The sequence below is a fragment of the Perissodus microlepis genome, chromosome 18, assembly GCF_051167445.1.
Source record: "Perissodus microlepis isolate ML-2025 ecotype Zambia chromosome 18, ASM5116744v1, whole genome shotgun sequence".
In the NCBI taxonomy this organism is placed as follows: Eukaryota; Metazoa; Chordata; class Actinopteri; order Cichliformes; family Cichlidae; genus Perissodus; species Perissodus microlepis.
In genome coordinates this window covers 14502777-14529909 of record NC_140478.1, presented here as the reverse complement: position 1 = coordinate 14529909, position 27133 = coordinate 14502777, and the positions used below count along the sequence as shown (strand labels likewise).

Below are 27133 nucleotides of genomic sequence, written 5' to 3'. Positions count from 1 at the left end.
GTCACCAAGTCTCATATAAGATGATGCGATCTGTACATACTTGAGCTTAATCCCGTGTGTCCCAGAGCTTTGAATCAATCGACTTGATCAAGTGGAAATATGTAATGGGAAACTCCTATAGGAGGCTTAATTCAGCATGTGGTTGACCGAAGCCTCCAGGGGAATAACTGTTAGTTTTCCTGTAGCACTGACTTGGATCCCCTTTAGCCTTCAGAGCTACTTTAATTCTACATGGCATAGATTCAACACGGTGCTGGAAACATTCCTTAGAGATTTCGGTCTAATGATATGAGAGCATCCTGCAGGTGCTGCAGATTTATATTCCCCACACAATTATAGCATCAGCAGGAGCCTGAGTAGCTGATATAAGGCAGGGTGGATCCACGCTTTCATGTTGTTTACACCAAATTCTGACCCTACCATCTGAATGTCACAGCAAAAATCACAACTCATCAGATTAAGTCTTTTTCCTTCTCTTGTCCTGCGTTGGTTGTTTCCTGCTTCCTTGTTATTTGTTCATAGAAGATGCACCCAGTGTGGTCTTCTGCTGCTGTAGCCCATCTGCTTCAAGGTTGGATGTGTCCATTCAGATGCTCTTCTGTATAATTTGGTTCTAAGGAGTCGTTTTACAAGTTACTTTGGCCTTCCTATCAGCTCCAAGCAGTACGGCCATGTATGAACATCTAAATGCATTGAGTGTCTGTCATGTGATCAGCTGATAAGATATTTGCATTAAGGAGAAGTCAAACAAACATAATACATAATAAACTGGGTGTGAGTGTGCATGCACACATTAAAAGTGACACTACGGATTCTCAAATATGTGTTAAATACACTTAAATACACTCTAAGGGTAAAACTTCTCGACATTAGATTTATTTGGGTTTCAGTAAATTTCCGATACAAACAAGAATGGAAATTAAACTGTCTGAACTCTGCTCCAGTCTGCATGCCAAATATCCCCGATCAAGATACTAACCCCAAGTTCCTCTGATTCATCCATCAGAGTACGAATCACTGTAACTGTTAGGTAGAAAGAACCTACGTAGAAAAATCACAGCAAAAAAGTGCTTGAACCAGTGAATGAGAGAAGTTGTGTAAAGTGCTTTGAGTGCTCAGGTAGGGTAGGAAAGCACTATAAAATAATCACTCTATTTACTTTAAAGTACCATCACTCGGCAGAAAATGGTAAAATAAGGCACATGAGCACTGAGCAAAACAAACATCTGTATTGCACAAGTTTACACATTTTTTCGACTTGCTTTATATCCCCATATTTCCCACAACAAATCTCTATTATGGACAAAATGTTTTCACAACATGACTCACATTTAATTTTGAATTTAATAAGTTAAGCAATTTAGACGTGAAGCTTCTACTGAAGTGACCCGATTCCACAAATACGTCAGACTTGATATAGAGGTAGCACTCTTACAATGCTCTGTCTACAAATAGGGCAGTGTTGCTGTGGCAGAGCCTGGTAGCAGGTGTGGCAGCAGCACACGTGTCCACAGTCCAACAGGACACAGTTACGGGGCTGACTGAGGCAAATAACACACATGGCCACGTCTTGAAGGTTGTCCTGGTCTGGTACATTAATTTGCAGTCTGTTAAATTCCCTTCTTTCCCGTTCCTGCTCCCTGAGAGCCTTAAGGTGGCGGTAGTAGCGTAACCCGGCCCAGAAAATGATTGCTGCCCCTGCCAAAGCAGAAGTAATGGCCAACACTTTCCACCAAAAAGCAATGTCTTCATTCTCCCCTTGCAGGGCGTCGAAGTCCGCTGGGGTCAGGAAGTACTGTGAACCGTTAGAAGGGGGTCGGAGACTCAGAGTGCCATCTATGTCCAGATTCAACTCGCCTACACCTGTAAGATTTGTCCCCACCTTGAAAAAAAGGTGTGGCACTTATTAATAAGAATATATTTTTAATATTGACAACAAATTGGGCTTTATGAAGTGAACACTAATTCATTCAAGTTTGAATAGAATGACTTACTTTGAGCATTTCCTCGATCTCCAGTTGACCTTTTGGCTTCTCCCCAGTAAAGTACTGTCCCATGAGGTCACCCAAACTGTGACTGACCTGGTGAAATTTCTCATATGTGACCTCCATGTCCAGCCCAGCGGCCTGTAAAGGCGACAAGACTCTGATTTCGGTATTATCCAGTCCCACTAATAAAAAGGGCACCGCCTCTATGTTTTCATGCAACAGTCGTTCATTATCCATCCTGCAAAGGTAACGTGAGAAACAGTTTGCATATCTGATAATAAGGAGAAAATGTTAGATGATACTGGAACTTCAGCTTGATCTGATGATGTTCTCACCATGTACGTAAAAATCCGTTCCACAACAGCCTGTGTTCTTTCACCATGAATCTACGCAGCACACCAACATTTTCTTTGTTGTACCAACTAATGAGAGGCTTTCCAGCTGGTTTTACACCACCTAAAATGTATACGAGCACGCATACAGAAACAGGGAATGAGAGGCAGGCCGGTATACAAGTTTTCAGATTAAAAAAATAAATAAATGTACTAGTCCTTATCAAAAACAAACAAAAGACTGATTACCTTCAATGACGACATACCGTAGACACGCTCCTGGAGTAACTTTCAAGATGTCCTTGAGTTTTTTATCTATGGGTAACCGTGGAGCATTCTGGAAACATGGAGCACACGCAGTAAATAAGACTGACTAATTAATAAGTCATGCATTTGCTTTCCCAGTGGTTTTATGTCTTTGGTGTGTGTTAATCAGCTGGCTGTAAATGGGTACTTTTCTGTGCAGTGCTAGCAATCACAGTGTTGCTATTAATTCTATAAATGACTGGTTGTAATAGTAAATCTTTCAAAAGAACCAGTTTAGTTTGAGAAAAAGAAAAGATATGTCCCTAAAAGATCCTCATGGATTTACATCAAGACAGATGCAAATGGCATGAGCTAAAAGAACAATCAGGATGTAATCAAGAAACACAGAAAGACTAAAAGTGCACAACATAAACAGCTAAAAACTGAATAAAAAGGATGACGGGTTTCAGAAGTACAGAATAAAACTTTACACGAAACGGTCATTCGTTAAATGTCTCACGTTCATCTGTGAAATGTCAGTTGCAGCCTGATCTTCTGATACAACACCCCCTTGCATCTGTCCATTGCCACTATTTCTTCTTGCACAAATGGAGCCAACACTTCCAAGTTTGATTTTTTTTTCCTTCAAAATACTATTTCAGTTTTATTCTTGACATTTTGTTTTTATTCTCAGAATGCCAAATTTTTGCATTTTTGTCCAAATTCTCCATCTTAACTTTTTAGTGCAATATAGCCACAGATGTGCTCACTGTTCTCACCTACAGCTTTATAACAGCGATGCAAGTTTGTTTTTACAGTGTGTAATGCAATATGGTGAAGATAAACTAAATGTTACTGTGATATATGGCTCACCTTATACATTTAAACTACTCCACATCCTGTTGTGTTATTTCTCTACCCAGATTAATTCTTCACATCTCTGAAAAAATTACTAACATCTGAGAAGGGACCTTAACTCTTCCATCAAAAACATATGAGCTGTAATCTCTAATGAGGGGTTTGAAGTAGAAGCTTCTTAGAGGTTTAGTCTTCCAATAAAGCTAATTACACAAAATTAACAACTCACGTTGAGTTTGTCTATTGTTGTTCGGCTCTTCTTATATAGGTAGAAGGAGAAGCCTGAGAGAGCAAGGCTCACTCCAAGACACGCTGCCTCTGAAATTGTCACGAAGAATCCTTCCATTGGCCCTGTGTCTCCTGTAACGGCTCCAAGAGCACCTGCACAAACATAAAAGAAGAAGAAAGAATAATCACCTGTCTGTAAACCCACAGCTGCGGGGCTCATGGCTATGTTGTGACATGCTTTGATGTGCCTACACTATGTGGCAGTGATTACTGGCTGATTTGAGGTACGTGTGGGACATAACAAAGGAACTGATAATATAGCCTCTAACTATGTACAGTGTTAATTATCTGCCATACATTTTGCACTGCAGCCTTTTGTGATAAAGAGGAACATTATTTTCTTCTAATACAGACTTACCAGCATGTCTTTTGTTTTCACAATGCGAATTAAAAATATGGGATTAATGTTGATAAAAAGCTAGCAACAGGTAGTCTTCCTCGTTTTTCAGCTTCTCCCTTTAGGGGTTACCACAGCAGATTAGCTACCTCCCTAGATCCATATCTGTTACATGAGCCCTGTGCATGTCCTCCTTTACTACATCTGTGCATCTTTACTGTGTGCTTCCTCTACATATTTTTACATAGGACGAAGTGTGTTACATAAACCAGGAAATATACCACAACATTCATAGCCCAAGCTGGTTAGCAATGCCCATCCCAATGACATACACAATATATATCATACATACACACATTATAATACAAAAATCAAACACAACAAAATGCCACCACGCACAAACGAGGTTATGTTGAAATACCATAAGAAACAACAAATTATTAACAGCTGCATAACTGCTTCGATTGAATTTTAAAATGATGCCAATGAGACTGCTAAATTTCTCTCTGGTCTGATCAAAGGCACAGGACATATTTATTCCAACAATTTCTCTGTGAAATTTATTTCTGGTGTCCAGCAGCAAAAACATCAAGATGCAGCGTACAGCAAAGTGACTCAGGAGCTCAAAAATATAATAGAATATGACAGAAAAGACAAACCAGCTTATTAAGGTAAGAGTTAGAAAAAGCTGGAGAACAAATAAAAATGGGAAAAGCAAACAAACAAATGTGACTCCATAATATGAAGGAAAATGATTTTGGACACTTAAGCTGTTCTTGATCACTCTGACATTAAAATCAAAACTTCAACAAGCTGCAGTCACGCGTTATTTGATGGAAAGCTTGAATAAAATGTATTTCCATTGTCTGAAGTTTCATTTCTTTGCTGTGCCTTTTAAAACATGTTCACATGCTGTTATTCTCCTGATCGTTTTCCCTACAACAAAGTTAGCTGCTAGCCAGCTAACGTTGCCATGGCTCCAGTGACCTCTAAAGATTTTTTTTAAACAGTCATATAAGAAACACTTATAAGTTTATAAAACACATATATTTCAACAAGAATTAGAACTAATAATAAGTTTGTTTTTTATACCTGTAAAGGAAACGAAACCTTCCCAGTATTCACTCTGCAGCACCGTGTATCTGACGTGCGGTGACAGAATTGTCACGTGACGAAGTCTGGGCGCATGCGTCAGTTACGGCCTCCGCGTACACGTCGCTACGCCGCGAACATGGCAGGAGTTGGAGGTGTGCGGAGAAAGTCTCCCGTTTCCCCGTCCCCGCTGTGGGGGAAACTCCATACGCTTTGGCAGGACAAGTACTTGCTCTTGTTCAAGACGGAATACACCTTGCTGGTGGTTTCAGTTTTGTGGTTCCTGGAGATCGGCATCAATGTGTGGGTCATACAGAAAGTAGCATGTAAGTAGCTGGTCGACTAGTTAGCACGCTATTGTATTTTGACGTTTATCTGAACGCGGCTGAAGGCTAAGTAGCTAGCGTCAGAAAAGTGTTAGCTTAGCCTGCCACCTGTCAAAGGGAATTTACTGTCACTGCATGACCAAATACAATGATTTACTCTCTCCCAACGTCAAATAACGTCCATTACTTTTAAGACTATATACAACCAAAGGTAGCTGTTTCAATAGTAAATACAAGAAGTAAACTTCTAAAGGCATAGTAACTGCTCACTTTTTACACGTCCACATACAAGACGGAACTGCAACAGAAAAATACCAATAATATTTTCTCCTTCTTAAATTGATTGTTTGTTCTGGTTGAGTTGTCTTTTCCAGAACCTATAGTCATCACTGAGCATGACTGTTGAGCATGCATCAAGATATTCACATCCACATCATCATTATTATTAATATTATTATGTACTGCAGACACTGAGATCGACTGGAAAGCATACATGGATGAAGTGGAAGGAGTCATCAATGGCACCTATGACTACACCCAGCTGAAAGGGGACACAGGCCCTTTGGTGTGAGTTTCAAAATGATGTAGTTCTCTCCATACCACGCTTTTCAGTGCAGGTCTCCTAGATAATTTGGAACACTGTTGTTGTAGGTACCCAGCTGGGTTCGTCTACATCTTCACAGCTCTCTACTACATTACCGGCCATGGGGTGAACATCCGTCTGGGCCAGTACATTTTTGCTTTTTTCTACCTCCTCACACTGCTGCTTGTCTTCAGAATATACTATCGCACCAAAAAGGTGAGCCTAATGTTAATACTAATGTGCCAGGAACCCTATATATTAAGCAGCATGTCATTTTGCTAAAACGCTCATTGAAACATGGGCGTGTCCTTGTGTGCAATTCAACTTTTATACCCTACAGAAACAAAATTTAATGTTATTTTCAGAATATTCTCACACATTAATTCATTAGTTTTCTGTTGCATATCTGGTTCTGGGTTCCAGGGCCAGAACCACAAAAATACTGAGACCTCCCTTTTCCTCTGCTTGCAGCTCTTCTTTTTCTGAGCCACTTGCAGAATTAATCTCTTTAGCGTTTCTTCTAATAATTAATCTCACAAATAATTAAATCTTTTTTTTCTCCAGGTTCCTCCCTATGTGTTCTTCTTCGTGTGCTGTGCATCCTATCGGATCCACTCCATCTTTGTGCTCCGTCTCTTTAATGACCCAGTGGCCATGATGCTGCTGTTTGCAGCTGTCAATCTCTTCATAGATGGATACTGGACTCTGGGCTGTGGCCTCTACAGGCAAGTGTGCACTCTTCTTTGAAGCGGATACTCATTTATTGGCTTTCCCTAAATCAACAAGTGGCACCTGTACATCTTTAATGTGTTACATACCTTCTACATTGTCATTGTTAATTTTTCCTGAGAGTAGCAAGATGAAATTACAACTCAATCTTTTCCTCTTTCTGACAGTTTAGCAGTATCTGTGAAAATGAACGTGCTTCTCTTTGCCCCTGGATTACTTTTCCTCCTCCTGTCAGAGTTTGGTCTAATGAAGACGATCCCCAAGTTATCGCTGTGTGCAGGCATACAGGTAAATATACACATAAAAACAGGTACAGCTTGACTGTAGTACTCTGTCCACAGTAAATTTTAGCAAATGACTGTATTTTGCTATCATCTCTTTCTTTATCTTATGTGGCAGGTTGTGTTGGGGCTCCCTTTCCTCCTAGAGAATCCCGTTGGTTACATGAGCCGTGCCTTTGATCTTGGCCGCCAGTTCATGTTCAAGTGGACGGTCAACTGGCGCTTCCTGCCAGAATGGCTCTTTTTGAATCGCTACTTCCACTTACTCCTGCTGGCCGCTCATCTGCTCACCCTGCTGCTCTTTGCCTTCCGCCGCTGGAAGAGGTGAGATAGACTTTGAATGTGCCAGGGATACACTGGGAACACTGTTTTCTTTTTACATTTATAAATGCTTTGCATGATAACATACTGATCAAAACCACATCATTATGACAATGCATGACAGGTGTCATGAAAAACTGGAAGGCGATTTCAGCAGGATTGTCACTACTTTATACTCTGCAGAGACATTTAGGCCACAAGGAAATGCAATTGATTTCTAGTAACAGCACTAAATGATTGTTGGTATTTCAGAGTTCTCATCAGTCAGCAGCGGAAACCTTTTTTTAAAGTTATATGTTTTACTAATACACACGTACCTCCTAGATCTCTAAAATGGCAAATAACCATATTCTCTCTGTGGCACCAGACCAGGAGAAAGCATCTTTGAACTTCTAAAGGAACCAGGCAAGAGGAAAATCCCAGCTCAGAAAAGCACTGTGGATCATATCCTTTTGTTCCATTTCAATCTACTCCTGTCTTTAATATGAAAAATATTTTTCTGTAGTCTGTTGTTAGATGTTAATATGAATCTGCAGGCCTTGTTGACAGAATGAAAAAAATCATACAGAAAACTCCTCTCAGCAAGATTTGTGGATCTTAATTATTTTGAGTAACTGGGTCAAGATTTCTGGACAGAGAACCAAAAACTTAGCGCTTAAAGTTCCACTGTATTCCAGAGGAGACAGACATAGATTCACAGGAAAAAGAAGGTTTTCTTTTCCAAAACTCTGCAAAATCAAAAAAACTTGTGGTGCTACCTGTTGTGGGAAACCTGGTGACAAGTGAGCACCTGAAATTAGCTTTGCTTTGAACATTCTCTTTACAGGACACAGGACATGGTAAAACAATGCTTAGCAGATTTTTTCATATGATCTTCCAGACATGCCTTTTTTTGTCCTTATCTGAAAATCACAGATTGTGCTGATTCTGTTCACCTCTAACTTCATCGGCATGTGCTTCAGTCGCTCATTGCACTACCAGTTTTACGTCTGGTACTTCCACTCGCTGCCTTACCTGCTGTGGAGTGGAGGTGTCAAGAAGCTGGCCCATCTGCTCAGGTGAGACAGAATCATAAGTCCTGAAGCATAGCACCTCCCTGAACACTCTGCCACATCTTAATGAAAAACTGTTTTATTTTTGCATGCAGGGTCCTGATCCTGGGTCTGATCGAGCTTTCGTGGAACACCTATCCCTCTACTAACAGCAGCTCAGCTGCCCTTCACGTCTGTCACCTCATCATCCTGTTATGTCTCTGGCTAGCTCCACCTTTGCTTTCAGCTGCAGCAGAAACACAAGAGCAGAAAGCTGTTAAGGACAAACGCCACTGAGCCCCGGCCTGATCGGACCAGAAGTATTATTCGGCCGAATCAGCTGACGACAAGCCCGCTCCATCCTCCTGTCTTTGATCCTGACAGCACCAGTGCAAAGGGCGGTCGCTGTGGTAGACTGTTTATAAGTGAATTAAAGGAGCCATTTAAAGCTTCTCACTGCTTAAAGTGAAGGATGCGTCATGTGTGTGCAGACTGATGCCCACACGATGGAATAATATGCAGTTGCAGAGATAAGAAGAGAAAATAAGAATTCTCAGGTTTAGTTTTAGATAGAAAATAAGAAGAGTGGAGGCTATGAGAATGTCATGGATGTTATGCTGTGTGGAAAGAATTGATTACATGGGCTCTATTCCCACTTACTGTGGTACAACTACACTCAGTCCATAATTCCTCTGGTCTAGTCATGTAGGCTGATAACATCTCAAGTTTTTATTTACTGGTGCTCAGATGATCGTATATTGAAAGTGTCAATAATGTGCATAAGAACTTGAACACCAAGCTTTAAAATAACTGCATAGCAAGCGTAAGCTTGTGGCATTTCCTCTGCCACAGTTATGAAACATAAGTATTCTCTATCGAAGGGGATGTTTTTTTGTATTTTTACACAAATGTGTAAAAGTCAGCTGTGGACAATCAGTCTGTTTGTCTGATTTCTGTAACTTGTCATCCTCTGTTGTGAGTGGCCGCACTCATAGATGGATTTAATGTGAGAAACATGCAGTAGACTGAAACGGCAAATGGATTCTACTAAACCCGTGTGGTCTTCATTGTTACACAATACAACAAATGGTTGAATTTTAGTGTGTTTTTTTATTATTTTAACCAACAATCATTTCACTGTTTAAAGCTCATCTTTGTTTAATTTATCAAATAATCATCTTGATAATCAAAATCTTCATTTTACAGTAACTGTGATTACATATTTGGTATAGTGGTATATTATACTGGCTGCAAACTAAAAGCTAGACTACAAAAAGCCCATTTAGATGATAAAGGCATATTTGTGATTGCATAAAGCACACTGATCATAAAAGGCCCCCTGGTCTATGGCATGTAGTATTAGAATGAACTTGGCACTGCCTAAGTTAATAAAACAGGATTTTTCCATGTAAAGGCATTTAGAGTCACTATCATTGGGAAATGGTGAGAATGCTAACAATCAGAGTTGGCTTGGTTTCCTCTGAGATGATTGTCTCACATATTATTGGGGTTATAACACAGCATGTTCAGCTGAATGTTCTCATCCCAGTGGCGCAGCAGCAGGAACAGCTGTCTGGCTGCTCCCTTAAGTCCTGCCATGTCCAGTCCCTCGGGCAGCTTCTGACAGCGCAGCCATGAGTCTGCTTTTGCTGCTACCAGTTCCCACTCCATAAAGTAGCCGGCACACCGGTGCTCTAGCCACGCTAGGGCCACAGCTGTGGCCCAAGTTGAGCCCTCCAGATCCTCTTGAGCCAACTGGCTGCTCCCTTGGAGGTAAGCTTGCTCAGGTGTAGAGCCTTCATATATATCTGTCTCTGACCCACGGCCACTGTCTGCTTGGCCGAGGTTCTGGTTCTGAAAGGGGCTGATGGATAACTCCAAAGAACCCTCTTCAGAGCTGGGGAGGTCAGTGGGAGAGGTGACAGGGTCTTGGTCAGAGAGGTATCTTCGGCGAAGCCTCGATTCCAAAATTAGGGGAGTATCATCTGGAGTGTGGTGGAAAGGTGGAATGGCTGGTCTGACAAAGGAGCAAGCGGAAGGAGAGAAGGTAACATGGTGACCAGAGGGAGCACCAGGAGGTTTGGCAGTAGTGGACAAGGATGGAGCACTGGGAGATGTGCAGCGTAAGGCTGGGCTGAGACTATGGCGGTGGAGACTGTATGGCGATGCTCTTTTAAGGCGGTCCAGAGGAATCTGGACACAGTCGGAGTAGATCTCAGTCAGAAGAAAAGCTCCTGATGCCAGCTGCAGACGAACCTGAGGAGTCATAACAGACATGGGTAATGAGCACACTTGAAGATGAGTGCACAGTATTACGATGCTGCAAATGCACTTTGCCTTTAACGTGGCAGTGTTTCTCTTTTGCACACTATTTGTCATAGCAGGTGGTTTAACTTTCCAAAGTTCTTCTGCCTTTAAATGTCGACTGACTCCAGGAGTTTGCAGAATGAATTTGGGAGCTGATGGTATGTATTGTGTGCTGGGTAAACAAATAAAGTGGACACAACTTTAGCACTTCACTGTTTTCCATGTTGGCACAGCTCACCAGGGGGAGGTAGTCTGGAGCTTCACTTTCAGGTTGTTTCTCAGTCTCGGCAGATAAGCAGTGGGACTTGACAGGCACCTGCTTTCCTGATGAAATGGAGGACCTGAGCCTGCCCAGCGGGAACCTGGAATTAAAAAAAACAAAACAGAACAAAACAGGTACGCTAAAAAAAAAAGTCTAACATTTAAAGAGAGTGCAATTTGCCAGTGGAGATGTGGGAGTTGTGCGTACACCCTTGTGGTCTGCATGTCATTATAACACTGTTGTTTCAGTGTGAACACTACGGCTAACTAAACAAAAGACAAATTACATGGATTCAGAGTGTCAGATTTAACAGGAGCCTCGCAAAAAAGAAATCCTATGAATACTTCCTTATCATCTACATCAGAATTCACTACAACGGTGAGTTTTGACAATTTGCAGTTAGAAACCTTTGTTGTGATGGGAGTCGCTAAAGAAATGTCACGTGTAAGGGTTGTTGGGTTTGAATTAGCGTGCAGCTGCAGTGAACAGCCATATGCCTGCGTGAAAAGATGAACCCTGACCTGAACAACATTCACTGCATCAATCACGGTTAGAACCTACGGTCTGTGCTGTATGAGTTCCAGGGCCGAGTTGTTTTCACATATTTATTAACTCTTAAACTTCAGTAAATTGACCATCATTCACTCTCAGGACATTTACAGATGTGGGTAAACAGAGTGGTGATGCTGTGGCTCATTTCTTACATTTAAGTAACATGTGCACAAACAGGAGTGTATACATGAACAACTTTAAAGTAGGAACTTTTCAAGAAACTACAGTATTTGTTTTCGTGTCTTACTTCTTAGGGGTTTTTAGCGCCTTTTAGTCCTTTCATGCTGTTTATTTTATTGCATCTTTGTCAGTCTCACACAAACTGTTAAAAGAGTTTAATATGAAAGTCTTACCTGGTGCCAAAGAAGCTCTCCATTGACTTGCTCTCTATAGATCGCTGTGAGCGAGTGCTCGGGGTGCCTGTTGCCATGGCTGCAGTGTAGTAGGAGCTGCCCCCTACACCTGGGATGACATTAAAACATTAAATTGTATTGTTTTATCAGCTCAGTGATAAAAGTGGTGTTTTCTGATTGTGCTTAAAGGCTCAGCTCATCCAGATTAAACAAAACTGATCACAGGTCTTTTACATGGATCTGGAACTAAATGAATAAAAGCAAATATGTCTGTGCGATTGGATACCAATAAAGTTAAGGAAGATTTATTTAGATGAACTGATCCTTTAAGAGCTTCTTCACAAGTTGTGTGTGTAATGGAGTCGGGGGAGAGGGGTCCTCCTTTTTCTCCTTCTCACCACAGCTTTCTCTTCAGAAGCCTCGATCCTCGAGACTACTTACACCAGAGTTTTCCCTGAGCGAACGGACAGCAGTACTTACTAGAGTCCCAGGATGTTACACTACAGGGTGAGGCAGGAGTGTCATCTCTGTCTGAGAGATACAAAGATTGTTGATGACCTAAAGTCTTGATAACAGAAATGGGTGCTGTTATCATTCGGTCGTTCTTACCTGTAGAGTTCCAGGTGTCTTCCACCTCTGCACTGTCTCCAGTGGTGTGCCGTCTGCCCAGACCTACAGAATAAGTCCTCTGCCTACGAATGCCTGACTGAAAAGCCTGCCTGTTTCCCAAATGTAGCCCTGCAGACACACACAAATAAACAGAACACAATGTGGACCCTTAAAAATATCAACTGAATCCAACAATAAATAAAAATAACATATAAATGGTGCTTCTGTAATTCACTTAGCACTGTTTTCCTTAAGTTAGAGAATTCAGAAGAGCTATTGATTTTCCTTCCATCTGTCCGTCCATCCCTCCATTATCCAAATCAAGGTCAGGGGGATCAGACACAAGTACAGAATTATACAGACCTGTTACTGCCAAAGTATTTCAAGCTGCACGCTCTAAACTAGCATACACATAAAACCAGGCTTCAAAGAGAAGACAAATTCTAATGCTTGATTCCTCATAACACCAATGAGGAGATCAGAATTGTTCTTTACAGATATCTTATTATCATTGACAAGTAAACAAAACTTCCTGGATGAAAGTTGAGCTGAGAGTTTATTCTGTGTACGTGTGTTGGTGGGTGGCACACCTGTGGTTTGCACATCCACGTCAGCCAAGCCTTTGTTGGGATTGCTGTCAGTGGTAGTGAAGGCTGTGTACATACAGATGATGTTACAGTGCTTACTTGTCTGGATAGCCTTTGTACGATATCGCTTCGCTGAGCCTAAGAAGCCATCAAACAGAGGAATAGTAAGAGATGCACAGTAGTTTGGAGATAACGGCACATTAATCAGTAGGAAAAAGCAACCGGTAAACCGCCCACCATGTCCAATGTCGCTCTCTTTCTCTGCCATTTTCTCAAAGTCTCTTATAACTGAGCGAGCGGTCAGTTGGTGAATGATCTCCTGCCACGATTTCCCTCCTCTTCCTTCTTCACCTCCCCTTCCATATACCCCACTTACTTCAATGTCCTGACTCTCAGGGGTCCAGAGGTGCCCCAGGTCTACAGTGACCTCCCAGGACACAGGCCTGCCACTCAGGACACCATGAATAAGGGAACGGCACTGGCCTGGGGGAGGACTGTCAGGCGGGACAGCAGTGAAGAGATACTCTGGATCTGTGAAACTGTCCCAGTCCAGAGGGGAGGCGGGAAACAAGAGTCCATCTAAGGGGCAGAGCGAAAAATAGGATAGAAATTTTACGGGACTGAATAAATAAATATGATCCTATTTTCTTTGCAATGAAACATACTGGAGTCGGTGAGGCTTCTGTGGGACGCTGTCCCTCGTGGTGTTGGCTTTGTCTCCCCGTCACTTTCTTCCAGCTTCCCTCCCAGTGTTTGGTCAAAGGAGACCCTCTCCAGAGCCCTTCTCAGCCGATGCATCTCTAATTCACCCTGGGGGGACGAAAAACTTCGCGCTGCCATCGTCGAACGTGCTAGTGCTTTTTGTCTCCTACGAGACTCCTCAGCTCCATCCAGACACCCTTTCTGGTTGTAAAAGGGGGGACAAGCAAAGAGAAGTAGGTTTGGGTATCATTTTGCTTTTCTCTGCAGTGATATATATCAAAATGTTCAGTATGTTACGGTCATTAGATTAAAATGTATTTGCCATGTTGCAAGAATAACTTTGCAGCGACCTCCTGTGATATACTGACTGTGTGCTTCAGCTGTACATGACTCAAATAAGCAGTCTTTTTAATTGATATGACCTTTTTTCCAAAGGAAAGATAGAATTTTATAGTTATATATAGTTGTTATATTTTCACGTCTTGTTTTGTCTCTGTGTTCCCAATTACTTACTAAATTCCAAAAAAAAAAAAGTCTGTCAGTCTTTAGTCTTACTTTTTTGGTCCCACTGTCCGGGGATTTGACTGAAAGGTCTTGCTGCCACGATGAGTCTGCCCAGCGAGACAGGGATGATCTCTGTTCTGGAGGAGGCATCTTCTCGAGGCCTTGGGGCAGAGACCCTGTATCGAGCACTGGACCAGAGCAGTGAGAGCTGGAGAGAAAGGCCCCGTCAGAATTTGAGGCATGTATGTGAGAGTGGGACTGCGTTTGTAGACTTTGTTCACTGCTGAGTGAGCAGCGAGTGAGGACGTACTGCTCCTGAATGTAAGAGCTCTCCTGGATCCTCTTCCTCACATCGCTGGACCAGTCCAACTCCACACCTATAGTGGACAAAAGCCTGTTGTTAGCCAGCCACTGTGGTTTAAAGTGTGCTGGCAAATGTAAATGTTCGTGATGAGTGACCAACCTGGACTGGTGCCTGTGTCTGTGTCTTTGGCACAGGAGAACTCAGAGGATATCTCTCTAGAAATTTCCCTCAGTGCTTCCTCCAACTCAGTGCCATCTGCACATGTCACCACAGGCATGAGCTCAGAGGCAGGAGGAGGTGAAAGCTCATCGTTCGACTGGCCAAAAACTGAACCCGTAGAACCACGAAGTAAATCTTTGTAGCTCTGTTCCTGAAGCCAAAAAATAAAATACAAAGATTACATTTTAAAAAATGGTACAGTACTGTGCAAAAATATGGGGCCAACCCTCACTTCTGCATATTTTGGTAGAAAAACTGGAAATGGCTTCAGCAATGTATTAAAATATACATGTACAAAAATACAGCTTATAAAGCAAAAAGAAAGAGTTTGAAGCTCATTAGAATTCTACAAAGTCAATATTTGGTATGACGATCTTTTTTTCTCTAACATAGCCTGAACTATGGGCAGCGTTCTTCAGGAATAGGTTTCCAGGTGCAAAAATAATACTTTATCCCTGCCAAACTGTGTTATCTTTGACATTTGTCATAGATTCAACTAAAGGAATGGGAACAAAGTGCCTAAAGATACAATTTAACATTTGTTCTTTGCTAAGTTGTCTGTTATGTGGAGACGCAAGACTGGTTCATCCATTTAGTTTGGTGTGTTATTTATGATTGAATGATTCATAGGTCAGTTATAGCTCTAACGTTGGTCAGCTACAAGGACTGGACTAACAATGAGCGAAAAATCAGCAAATGTCCAAAGATAAACTCTGCAAGAGTTTCAGAAACCCTGGAGAACTCTTGCTCAAGAACACAGTAAAAAATACAATAACATTTGACTCACTTGAAGCAACATAAACAAATAAGTGCTGACTTAATATTTTACATGGTAATGCACACAGAGTAATACCTCTGCATTTTTTGCTTTGAAACTGGTCATGTCGTAAAGCGTGCAGTATCCTATGAGGCGATTCCCGGGGTAGAGTGGAGGGATTTCATTGGGTGTAAGAAGAGCCTCCATGTTTTCTGGCAGATACCAGTCGATCCGCACATCAGTCAGAACAGGTTCAAAGGCCTTCTTCAGGGACTTGATTAACTGTTGCAGAAATGGGGAGAAGAAGTAAACTTATCAAACTAATTGAAAAAACACTTTTTCCGTGATTTGTCATAAGCTAAAAAATTGGTAAACTTAAACTTATACATGTATATCTTCAATGGCTAACAGTTGTTAAACTAACTGTAAAAGCCATACTATGAAAATACTAAAGTAAAATAACTCTAAATTATACTTAAATGCTTGAGTAGTTATTACACTTTACGACTGCTAGTTGCTTTTCTCTATGCTGAAATGCTAATGTAATGCCCCAAGGTTTACATATGTATTCTTTCAAGACTTTGCTTTTAATTAATTTGCAATTCTTTTCACTCCAATAGGTGGCAGTGCTGCAGCGCTGCTGACCTTGGGCTGGAGTCTCTCCTCATCATCCAAGAACTCTGTAGTCCCTCCTGTCAGTTTGGCAACGCCCTGCAGGAGTCTCCTGCAGGCTCGTGGACCAAGGCCTAGGCCAAAGCATCTGCAAAGGTGATACAGTGTGTACATTACATTTTTATCACGTCACAAGAGAAAATTTAATTATGATATTAAATTGTGGATGATTTTCACTGTTTGTGTTATAACAGTTTATTTTTTATGTCTATTGAAGTAGCCTGAAAATAACCAAAAATGTTGCTTCTATGTCGCTTACAAATAGAAAATGTAGAGTCATCAAACAGACACTGGTGGAGATCACCAGCCATTTGGCTAGCTAAGAGTTTAAATGGCTCAGGGGACGGAATAATTGAAAAAGGCTGAGTTCTTGAGCAGCAGTCTGGCCGGCTAAATATGGAAACAGAAGCTCAAAATGATGTACAACACCTTCTCAGCTGCAGGCTGCAGTGAGATGGCAATCTAATTAACACTGGGCAGAATTAGATGTTTTCCATAAGAATAAAGAAACGAACAAACGTGTTCATAGTTTGCTAAAGAACAGCGAAAAATTACAGTGGAGAAAGTCAGTCCGACAGGCGAATACTAATAAGGCATAAATGGAGTCATTCTGCATCTGGGGAAAACCAGAGGGGCGTGACTCTTACTGCAGAGGAGAGCACTTAGCGGGATTACTGGGCGGGGCTGAAAAATACTTCAAGCCTTTCTTTTCTTTCTTCCACAGAGCTTTGCTCTCAGGTCTTTATGATCACTGTTTGCTTGGGTCCACGCTCCGTTTCTCTTGCTGTCCTCCCCCATATACTGTCTCTGTCATGTTATTCACCTGGTTCTGCCTCCATTCACTCTCCTTTACTTATCTCCTGCTTCCTAACCTCACTGATTTAATGGTTTATTTAATAATGCATTTTTATTAACCAGCTGTTGCAACTATTGTCAGTTTTATCTGTTTCTTGTCATGATAGATAACTAGCTGCTCCCTCTGTACCCTCCTTCGCACATGATATCCATACCTGCCAGCACACGCGTTTCTGCGTACTAGCTCCAGCACTCTAGCTACATTGCTGATGGATCCATCTGTAATAATAAAGACCTGGCGAGGGTACGAGCGCTGCATGGGCTGTTGATAGACCCAGAAGAGCGCCCCCAGCAGGTTGGTGCCTCGCATGTCAGCTCTCATCCTCTGGACGTACTCGTAGGCCTGAGTTAGTGTGACCTGCACGCAAACACACAAGTGATTAAAGTGGGGATGCAATCAGATCCTGAGTAAAGGAGGGAGAAGCAAACAACTCCTGTCGAACCGCAGCGCCTGTGCAAACATGTTGCCAGGATAAATTTACTGTTTGTTATCAGATGCACTAATTAGCCTGTGAGGGAAGCAACAAATTAAATCAACCCTTCTCTAATAAAGACAGCACAAACAAACACACATTAGCACCTGCCTTAAAATGACCTCAGTTCACACGGTGGATAAACATAGCTGTCAGAGCAGGAGATGGAGGGACACGTCCTGCCTAAGTGAAAATGCATGAAAGGCCACCATATGGCGAGGAGAATGTGGAAAGACTGTTTGTGCTTGCAGCCCCGGGTCTGGATAAAACCTGATACTCTGCTACTAAGGCAACCCAAGAACTGACCTATTGCCTGATTAGAGAGTAGAAAACAGAACAGATAGTCCTGAACGACTGAATGACATTTTGTGTTCAGAAAAACATCATCCAAATGCTCCGTGTGTTCTCGTTTACTGGAAGGGATTCACAGATATCATGAAAAACACTGAAAATCTTTTAAAAATACCCAATTCAGGGAATTTCCTAATCTAACAAAGCTCACTAGGTAATACTGACATCAGTGCAAAGCTTGCTGGAGGTGAACAGGGGCTTGATGGTGGTACCAAATCCCACAATGTTGAGCATTGTGCCAGAAGGTAGACTCTTGAGTGCCACCACCATGGCTTCCTGTCAGAATAAGAAAGCATATACAGGATGGAGCCAGAGTCATATACATATATATACATTCTCAAATCTGAACTTCATGTTTTATTTGCATGCTTTTGACTACTGCTCACTTTCACACGCTGGATGTTGGCGCCACTCATGCTGCCACTGCGATCAATGAGAAATAGCAGCTCCCTGGTGGCTTTGTGCACTTCCAGAGGTTCACGCAGCAAGTCGGGGCAGAAATTTAGCATCAACACGGGGCTGCACAGAATGTCTTTGTGGTATCGCTTCCTGACAAACTCCAGCTGCAGGCGAAGAAGGAAAATCAGCAATGAAAGCTTAACGTCTTGAGAAAGATGTATTTAAATGCTTGACAGCAGGAAAAAACGAACAAACCTTTCTTTCAGGTTCTGAATCCTTGCGGGTGCATCGGATGAAATCTCGACGGGAGCAGATTTGCTGTTCATATTGGCTGAAGGAGAGCCTGCCTCTCTCTAAGATGACCAAGGGGCTGTGAGGTTCTGAGGAAGGGTTTAAAAGTCAGAATAAAAAGAAAATCACAGCAATGAAAAGTTCAGACCTTCCCAAACCACTTTGTCATTGCTCACCGCTGAGGTGCAAAATAATCTCTATGTGTCTGTCATAGGGATGCTCCTGTGCCAAGGTGATGTAGGTGGCAGAGGCACTTTGGGCACTTGGATCTGCATCTGCCCTCAGAGCGTGAGTAGGGCTCTCCAGTCCTATCAATAAAGAGAGGCAAAAAATGAAAATCAGTAAACATATTACAATGTTTTGAATGAGTTAATTTTTCTTTACAGCACACACTAGTGAAGATTAAATCTGTTTCATCGTCTGGCTGTGTTTGGACTGAGATCGCCTATGAAGCTATTCATTTTATTCAGTAATGAGATTGCCTGCTGTTCTCATATTTCATAATGGTTGAGATGAAAACCACTGAATCAGCCTTATTTGAGGAGACAGGCAGTACCAGCCAGTAGACAGGCCCCTCTGACCAGCAGCTGGAAGTTCAGCTCATAAGGTGCCAGGTTGACAGCTGGGCTGGTGAAGATGGCGTGTGCACACTGCTGCTGAGAGTGCACGATCCGATCTTGTTTTCCTGAGGTGGCACCAAAACAACTGGTCGCCCTACAAAAACAAGAAAAAAAGGCGCACAATGGGAAGTTTTTTAGGAAAATAATATGAAAGAAGTGGGGGGGAAATCAGGAGTCCACGTCTGATAAATACCCAGTTTCATCAGACTTCCCTCCACTTTCACTCTTGCTTGGAGTCATTTTCCCAGTGACAAGCGGGGTAAGGAGTGTGGGGTAGACAATCCGAATGGCTCCGTTTTCTAATGTGGGAAGTTCTAGTGTCGTGCTTATGATGATCGACACTATATCCATGGGGCCAATGACTCCGGTGCCCACGATGAAAGTGGTTCTCTCCAGGTCCTCATCCAGGATCAGATGTCCTAAAGCCCAAAATACAATGTTGTGTTAGAACCTTATGTTAAATTTTCAAGACTGTCTGCGACATCATTAATAAATATGAAAATACATGTAGATGAATGTGAAAAGAACACATGATTAAAAACCTAGCACACAAACGCACATTAATTGGTGGTATTTACTCAGAATAACCCATCACCATCAGCTGAATTAAATAAACTGTTCTGTGGTCTGCAGTTAAGTAGATATGTTTCTACTAAGTGAATGCCGTTACAACATTAGGCAGGGATCCAGATCAGATGGCCTTCCTCATCTGACACAGAAGGGACTTACCGTACTGAAGCCACATTGTTACTGCAGCATCAGTACACAAATGTTTTGCAGTTATATAAAACATTTTTATTATAAGCTAAAAGCCGATTTTATTGCTTTAGTGTCATGCAGCATCAGCATCAGCATCAAGGGCTTTTCAAACTAAATATACGCATTTCACAAGTGTAAAGATGGCTTTTTCAGATAGCCCTCTCTACGTCTGCGCTAGACTGTCTGCAAGGAGAGAAGCAATGAATCATGTCTGTAGCAGTATCCATAAATAATATTATATATCATTTATAATATTATATATATTTAAATGCAAGCTGGTATAACTCTAATGTTTAATTCCTTACAATTCTGAAATTGTATCAGAGAAAAATGTAACAACTTCAACATAATATTTTTGCCTTCACAGCATTCTTCCATCCTCCTCCTCACCGTTGGTGCATTGCATGTCTAGACTGGGGCTCCCACAGCAGCCCCACTCCAGGCCATTCCCTTCAAGACTAACTCCAGGGCAGCAATCCAAACAGCAGTCCTTTAACTTTCCTCGGCTTTGGATCTGGACCCCAACCAACCGGCCTGCGATCACGGCTTCAAAGCCCACCACAACCTCCTTTTCACCGAGAGGGTATATGAACACACCTGGATGAAGGTTACAGACACACAAGCTGCTAAGACACATAAAACTGAAACAGGCTTTTGCTAAAGAAATGTTCATAAGTAAAATAAGTACAGTAGATATTTCTAAGATCGGGGGATCTGGAGCCAGTTGCATACCTTAAGTTCTCTTCTTAGGTAAGACATAATATGGAAAACCTTAATATGTTTCTTTTGTCAGGATACTAGTTTAGCTCGCTGGGTTGAATAGGTGACTGAGCTGTTGTAGGGTTTATGGAAGAGCCTGGGTTCAAATCTACCCTTGAGATTGGTCACTGTGTGTCTTTCTCCCAGCTTTCCTTAACCAAATTTCCTTCAAAGAACAAGATATTTTTTCACTGAAAGATATTTTTCAGCAGTAAAATAAACAACAATTGCTTTGCTTTTTACCTTACATTTTGTGCTAAGTTTACTCTGTCGTAAAGGAATGAATCCCACAAACACATTTGTTTTGTTTTTTTAATTTCCTCACTTATTGTAATAAATCTGGCTATACTGTTAAGTCAGAGTCAGGGCTACCTGAGGTCTTTTCTTCTTCTTACTTGGTAAGTTAGGTCTTTTGTGTATCACTTTGACTGGCTGTAAGGTATTCATTAAGTAGAAGATAAGCAGAAAATCTTACTTGAATAAAGTAAACACTTCAAGGAAACCTTAGGGAGAAGACTTAAAGTTGTTTTGTGCCATCAGTTCCTGCTGCGCTGCCTTCGTGGCATATAATGTGTAAGACAGCGGCAGCTTTCTGAACAAATTTAATAGGGGCAAAGCAAATACTATGTTCAGTCTTCTGGAACATTCATACAGGGGCTCCTGATTATTAAAGGAAGTAAAAAACTTGTCAGTTATTCTGAATATACAGAAAATTAATAGTCACACTACTATTGTATGTTTGCTTGTTTATTTCATCGAATGGCCAGTTTTGGTCATGTTGGTTTTAGATGTCTTTGATAATGATAAAGTACAAATAAACATGAAAGAGATTTGTTGATTTTTACTCTTCATCTTTACTTCAAAGTATCTGGTGTTCCTCACGGGCCAAGTCTTGTCCCACTCCCATTTTTAATCTGGGATTATCATTATCCTTTGCACTCAAAAACTCTTTTTCTTGTGTCTCATGGTATATTATAATATCACAGTTTAGCTACACTAAACTTGGCAGTTAGTACTCACCTTCTACAGACTCTATGTCAGCGTTGGCATAGGTAAGGTGCGCAGTGATGCCCATGGAGCAACCATTAGCACAAGATTTGATGCAGGAGGCTTTGAGTAGCAGTGGTTCCCATGTAGAGCGGTTTCTCAGCCCCACCATCTTTTCTGTAAAATTAAGCCTCTGCCCTGCTGGTTGGATCAAAACACAGGTACACAAATGACCAGCACAAACAGGAAGGGGAACATGTGAGTGTGCATTTAAATTCTCTCATTTTCTATTCAGAGCACAATTACAATGATCCTTGTAAATCAGACCTGATTTTTGCTGCATAAATTAACACTAAACAAAAACAGATAAGTTCACAATTTTATGTGTATACACAACGCAGGCCATATATTTCTTTATATGTGCAGGCATATCAGTTATTGGCAATCTAACATCCTATCGTGTCTCCTCAAGCTCGTAGCAACCAACTGTGATAGCTGGAGTATAACAGGCTTGGTTAATCATTAACACTGAGGGTCAGCACTTGCTCCGTTATGCATCATGCCTAGCATTTGCAATCAGCTGCTAATCTCTATGCAAAGCCACATGTTCTTAAAACTGCAGTGCCATACTTACTTCAGTCTTTTCTAACTGCAGGAAGAAATAATACAGTATTAAAACTTGTTAAGATATGTCCTAATTTTCATGTATGTAATTAAAACTGTACTCAATAAGTCTTCATGACTGATCACTTAATAACTGTAAGTGCAACAGGTGCTGAAACCTATGTATAGCTTACTTAGTGAGTGGTAGGGTGAACTAAACTCTGTGTGTGTGTGTATGTACGTGTGTTTGAGTATGCACACATGGGTGCATTTGTGTGCGTGCGTCTGTGTGTGTGTTTGCTGTGATCAAGGTAATGGTCTTTTCACATCTACCTTTCTAACAAGATCAACAGCCTCCATCTGGCTACTGTGCTCTCAGTGCATAACAAGCAAATAAATGCCTGGTTTGTCAAAGTAGGGCAAAGTAATACTGCTAGAACACACGTGAAAGGAAAAGTACAACAGCGGCCCTCTTTGGGCTATTCAGAACAAGATCTCTGACAAAGCTAATGAATAATCGTGATAGAAGATCTGTTTAGGTTTATTGCTGACAAAAAAAGTAAGACACAGATAATGACATCTTTACACAGTAAGTGTGTGCATGCATATAATACATATTGTAGAATAAAGATGAAAATTATGTATGCATGTACATATTAACCTTCAAGAGTTGTGCCTGAAACAAGTATATCTCTCTCTCTCTCTCTCTCTCTCTCTCTCTCTCTCTCTCTATATATATATATATATATATATATATATATATATATATATATATATATATATATATATATATATATATATATGAAATATGAGAACAAATACTGCAACATATCCTGTAACATATTCAGGTGCATGAAAAAGTCGTCATGGCACCCACTATTGAAACTGTATGCATTAAAAGTAGACTGAAATCTTAGAAAGTGATGATTCTGTGTTTGTTTGCCAAGATTTAATCAAGCAGTCCGGTGTTTGCAGTAGCAGAGGTGGTTGCGAATTGGCTCTGGGCAACACTGCAGTCTCCTCATGACAGTTACAATCCCCAGATAACAAGCAAAATAATCGTCCAGGAACACTTACTGTGCTGTGTCTGCTAATTTGCCTCTCTGTCCAGTCCCTGCATCACTCCGCCACCACATCTGCTTGCGGGTTTCCCAAGTGATACGTTAGGAGTTTTCCTGTTAACAGATACTGCTTTCTGCTCTCCCTCCCTCCCTCTCTGTCTCTCTCTCTCCCTCCTCTGTCTCTCCTTGCCTCTGTCCATAAATCCAGCAGTTGCCCTATAAAGAAAGTCAAGTCACAAAGCACTGTCATAAATGCATATGCATGAATGAACAACAAATATGGTACAAAGCTAATAGCTGATAAAAACATCTTCATGTACAACTGATTATTTGGCCCATTCATGCATCTACTGTAGCTACATAAAGTCTGTACAAATGTGTTTTCATTGCCTGGCAACGCATTAAAACGACTCTTTCAGATTAACAACAGGTCTCACTGCTGCTATCAATCACCAGCATGCATCTCCACACGGACCCACATTTCCTGTTATGTGAAATGTCATTTGCTTACCTGCTTTGACCTGAGCCAAGGGGATGATCGGAAACTATGATCAGGAACCTGATGTTGAGGCAAAAGCTCAGATCGGTAAGTGAGGCAGAGCCTGCTTTTTATCCAGACAATTGGCCGTGATGGTAGCAGCACCATAATTCATGGCTAATGGTTTGGCTAGGGAGAGGAAGGGGGGGGTGATGTGTTCTGCCTCTCCCAACAGGTCAGTCAGAAGCAGCAGAAGCACCAGCAGTAGGCATGGGGAGGTGACACCAAGGAAGGAACAGGTTTTTGTCCTCCAGTCTACATTTCAGTTGGTCTAACACCGCAAAGAATTAAAAAATTAATTCAATCTGTCATCTGAGACCATGGTTTGAAATATGAATTTTACAGAATTTTAAAAAGTATTAAAAATGTGTTAAAACAGCATCACAGTTGGGTTCATATCTAGTTAGACAGTGAAAGCAGTAAAAGTTCTGGAGCTTTGAATTTGACAGAAACTCTAGCTATGCAAATTAAGCTCATTGTTATATAAGTATGAGAGGCGCCTTCATGAATGTAAAGAGGTTTTAGTTCAGGATGCAAACCTGTAACTCAAGAACAGAAAGGCCTGATTAAACTGCCAGGTGAAAACGGATGAACTTTAACTAAAAATAATGGGAAGAGTGTGCAGAGGGAAAGAATGACTGCAAATGGAACTGGGTCACTAATGTTCACTAATGATGCAAATTCTAATATTCATGAAACTAAATTTAGGGCATTAATCGCTGATCAGATTCAGTCAACTGCTGCAAAAGTGATAGTGTGGCGCCACACAACACAGGGGGATAGTGACAAACTGAACCAGGGGCTTCTTTAAGCAAAGAAATGTAACAATCTTAACGCTTGGATGTCTTTTACTGTTTGCGAAACTGTAAGCAGAGAGACTCACTAACAAGCAGCAAAAAACAGCTGCAGAAAAGGCCTGGCAGAGCGTCACAAAAAAAAAAGCTGATTAAAGAAACTTAAAAAATGAAAACATTTCTGTCACTGCTAAACTTAATGTCACATATGTAAGCAGATATATAGATAGAACATTTTGCAAGACAAGTAACTGTATTCGTTTTATTGATTATTTGTTTATTTGCTTAGTTTTATCCACTACTTTTTGGCAGTTCAATGTGCTACAGGTGTAAGTGTGTGTGTTGGTGTGTGTGTTTGTGTGTATGAGACAGAAAAGCAGATACATACAAAGAGAAAGGAAGCAGGTAAGGTCAGCATAGTAGAGTACCATCTCCTGATAGTTCACCTGAAGAGCACTCTGTTTGTTTTTGATGTTCATGGGAAGACATGAGACACTGTACAATACTGTCTGTTTTTTATATTGCATCATTCTTTATCATTAAATTAATTAAATGGTGCATCCAATAAGCACATATTAAACTGCCATATTTGGATTTATTTATGATGAATACATCACTAAAACTCATTTTTTTGTTTGTGAATTGTACAACAGAAACAAAGGCAGGTATAGGGAGAGAGCATGGGGTGATCTTGCTAACCTTTCTTCCCTGTGCCTTTAAATCCAGTATAACTGTAATTGTGTGAAAATGTAAATGTATAAATGTTATTAATATGTTGCATTTTAAATAAATGGTCACACTTGAGCAACCAAACAGTAATTAAAAAATCCCTATGATGTACCCACAGCTAGCTAGCTTATTAGCTAGGCTCGCTTAGCTACTTAGCTGTGATGATTCTAGTTGCTCCTTTAGCTGACCGATATAGACTATATTCAGCCATTCAAATAATATATTGAGTACACCTAAACTGAAAAGAATCATTTTATTGAAATGGAAAAACGTGAAGTATTAAATGTCTGCATATAATAACCCTTTCATATTAACTGTCAAGCTAACCCCATTTTATTAATACAGCAGATCTAAAACAACCGAAGTTAATCCAGCCTAAAGTGTTGGATCAGAAGAAGCTGAAAGCTTTGCAGAGTCCAAAGATGCCGAAGCTGGAGGAAAGCATTAGTGATGTTCGATTCGTGAACGAATCGTTCAATACTCGAGAATCACTTTACTGACTCGTGAATCATGATTCACAAGCCCAACTGACTCACTGACTCATCCCTGTTGCTGTTAGCAAACTAATTCCATTAGTAGAAATATATCTAGCTTATAATTAAAATTGTGGGGAAAAAAAACAACAGCCAGTTTCGTAACAAAAGCATTTCTGCTCTGAACTGGAAGAAAAAACCCTGAGTAGAAGCTCACATCAAGAAAATAGCTCCTCGGTTCAGAGTAGCATCGCGCTGCTAACATGCTAACAACACATTTGAGCTACTCACCCCCTCCCTTCCTGTGCTGAATCGTAAGCATAAGCGAATCACTCAGGACTCGCTCACCCCCTCCCTCCTGTGCTGAATCAAAGAGCGAACGAATCACTCAGGACTCACTAACCCCCTCCCTCCTGTGCTGAATCAAAGAGCAAACGAATCACTCAGGACTCACTAACCCCCTCCCTCCTGTGCTGAATCATAGAGCGAGCGAACGAATCACTCGCTCACCCCCTCCCTCCTGTGCTGAATCATTGAGCGAGTGAACGAATCACTCACTCACCCCCTCCCTCCTGTGCTGAATCATAGAGCGAGCGAACGAATCACTCGCTCACCCCCTCCCTCCTGTGCTGAATCATTGAGCGAGTGAACGAATCACTCACTCACCCCCTCCCTCCTGTGCTGAATCATAGAGCGAGCGAACGAATCACTCACTCACCCCCTCCCTCCTGACTCACAGCTTCTTCTTCTTCTTGGTTGGCAAACAATGTTAAGGCGCATTACCGCCCCCTGGCTCACAGCGCAGTGGACATTTAGATGAGAAAATATATATTTGACACACTTAAGGAAAATACTAATAAAATACAAATAAACAAAATAAATGTTTATTAAGCAATTTTGATAGGAAATTGCTTAATTTTAGAAATGTTTTTGCTCTTCTTTTTTCTCTATAAAATAGTTGTTGTTTTTTTATTTTTTTGAATCATTCATCTTAGCAGTGGGATTTACATGAAAAGGGAAACAAATTAAGTTTGAGTGAAAATGTAAAATTTTTGCACTCTCTGGTCAACTGACTCAGTGAATCAAATGACTCAAAAAACCCGATTCACTTTGGTGAGTGACTCATTAACACTCGATTCAGTAAAAAGAATCAAATTTACCATCACTAGAAAGCATACAAGCTAACAGCTTAAGCTAGTTA

At 41.2% G+C, this 27133-nt stretch overlaps 3 protein-coding genes across 5 annotated transcripts; 1 reads left to right on the top strand and 2 right to left on the bottom strand.

The window, feature by feature from the left end:
- Positions 1 to 854: 854 nt before the first annotated feature.
- mul2 (mitochondrial E3 ubiquitin protein ligase 2) lies at positions 855 to 5266 on the bottom strand. The gene is made up of 6 exons (XM_084912821.1): positions 5142 to 5266; positions 3654 to 3805; positions 2570 to 2657; positions 2324 to 2444; positions 1995 to 2226; positions 855 to 1882 (listed from the first exon to the last, which is right to left on the bottom strand). Exons 2-6 carry the CDS (start codon positions 3768 to 3770, stop codon positions 1406 to 1408), a joined length of 1035 nt encoding a protein of 344 aa, XP_084768947.1. The 5' UTR covers positions 3771 to 3805; positions 5142 to 5266; the 3' UTR covers positions 855 to 1405.
- alg3 (ALG3 alpha-1,3- mannosyltransferase) lies at positions 5212 to 9512 on the top strand. The gene is made up of 9 exons (XM_084912820.1): positions 5212 to 5467; positions 5935 to 6034; positions 6119 to 6266; positions 6615 to 6775; positions 6947 to 7067; positions 7179 to 7384; positions 7749 to 7826; positions 8296 to 8439; positions 8529 to 9512. Exons 1-9 carry the CDS (start codon positions 5236 to 5238, stop codon positions 8707 to 8709), a joined length of 1371 nt encoding a protein of 456 aa, XP_084768946.1. The 5' UTR covers positions 5212 to 5235; the 3' UTR covers positions 8710 to 9512.
- On the bottom strand, positions 9503 to 24199 carry vwa5b2 (von Willebrand factor A domain containing 5B2). 3 transcript variants are annotated; one of them, XM_084912818.1, is made up of 23 exons: positions 23910 to 24199; positions 23415 to 23614; positions 21768 to 21935; positions 20379 to 20585; positions 19423 to 19648; positions 19166 to 19323; positions 18786 to 18917; positions 18574 to 18698; positions 18306 to 18482; positions 18085 to 18195; positions 17251 to 17453; positions 16214 to 16328; positions 15665 to 15850; positions 14752 to 14962; positions 14340 to 14665; positions 13748 to 13985; positions 13320 to 13661; positions 13086 to 13220; positions 12496 to 12624; positions 12367 to 12417; positions 11887 to 11995; positions 10958 to 11081; positions 9503 to 10668 (listed from the first exon to the last, which is right to left on the bottom strand). In XM_084912818.1, exons 3-23 carry the CDS (start codon positions 21904 to 21906, stop codon positions 9907 to 9909), a joined length of 4206 nt encoding a protein of 1401 aa, XP_084768944.1. In that variant the 5' UTR covers positions 21907 to 21935; positions 23415 to 23614; positions 23910 to 24199; the 3' UTR covers positions 9503 to 9906. The 3 variants fall into 3 exon arrangements, with proteins under 3 accessions (XP_084768944.1, XP_084768943.1, XP_084768945.1); XM_084912817.1 differs by having other exon boundaries at positions 12367 to 12624; XM_084912819.1 differs by lacking the exon at positions 12367 to 12417.
- Between the last annotated feature and the right edge of the window lie 2934 nt (positions 24200 to 27133).

What these genes read in the sequence shown, in the direction of transcription:
- vwa5b2 (XM_084912817.1), bottom strand. Translation starts at nt 21,906, where the DNA reads ATGGTGGGGCTGAGAAACCGCTCTACATGGGAACCACTGCTACTCAAA. An exon ending in ATTCAGAACCTGAAAGAAAG is followed by an intron (nt 18,483 to 18,573) that starts GTTTGTTCGTTT and finishes CTTCGCCTGCAG; the next exon opens with CTGGAGTTTGTCAGGAAGCG. An exon ending in GAGAGCTTCTTTGGCACCAG is followed by an intron (nt 11,082 to 11,886) that starts GTAAGACTTTCA and finishes TTTTAATTCCAG; the next exon opens with GTTCCCGCTGGGCAGGCTCA.
- mul2 (XM_084912821.1), bottom strand. Translation starts at nt 3,770, where the DNA reads ATGGAAGGATTCTTCGTGACAATTTCAGAGGCAGCGTGTCTTGGAGTG. An exon ending in CAACAATAGACAAACTCAAC is followed by an intron (nt 2,658 to 3,653) that starts GTGAGTTGTTAA and finishes CCATGTTTCCAG; the next exon opens with AATGCTCCACGGTTACCCAT. An exon ending in ACGGTATGTCGTCATTGAAG is followed by an intron (nt 2,445 to 2,569) that starts GTAATCAGTCTT and finishes TATACATTTTAG; the next exon opens with GTGGTGTAAAACCAGCTGGA.
- alg3 (XM_084912820.1), top strand. Translation starts at nt 5,236, where the DNA reads ATGCGTCAGTTACGGCCTCCGCGTACACGTCGCTACGCCGCGAACATG. An exon ending in GGGGACACAGGCCCTTTGGT is followed by an intron (nt 6,035 to 6,118) that starts GTGAGTTTCAAA and finishes CTGTTGTTGTAG; the next exon opens with GTACCCAGCTGGGTTCGTCT. An exon ending in CTGGGCTGTGGCCTCTACAG is followed by an intron (nt 6,776 to 6,946) that starts GCAAGTGTGCAC and finishes TCTTTCTGACAG; the next exon opens with TTTAGCAGTATCTGTGAAAA.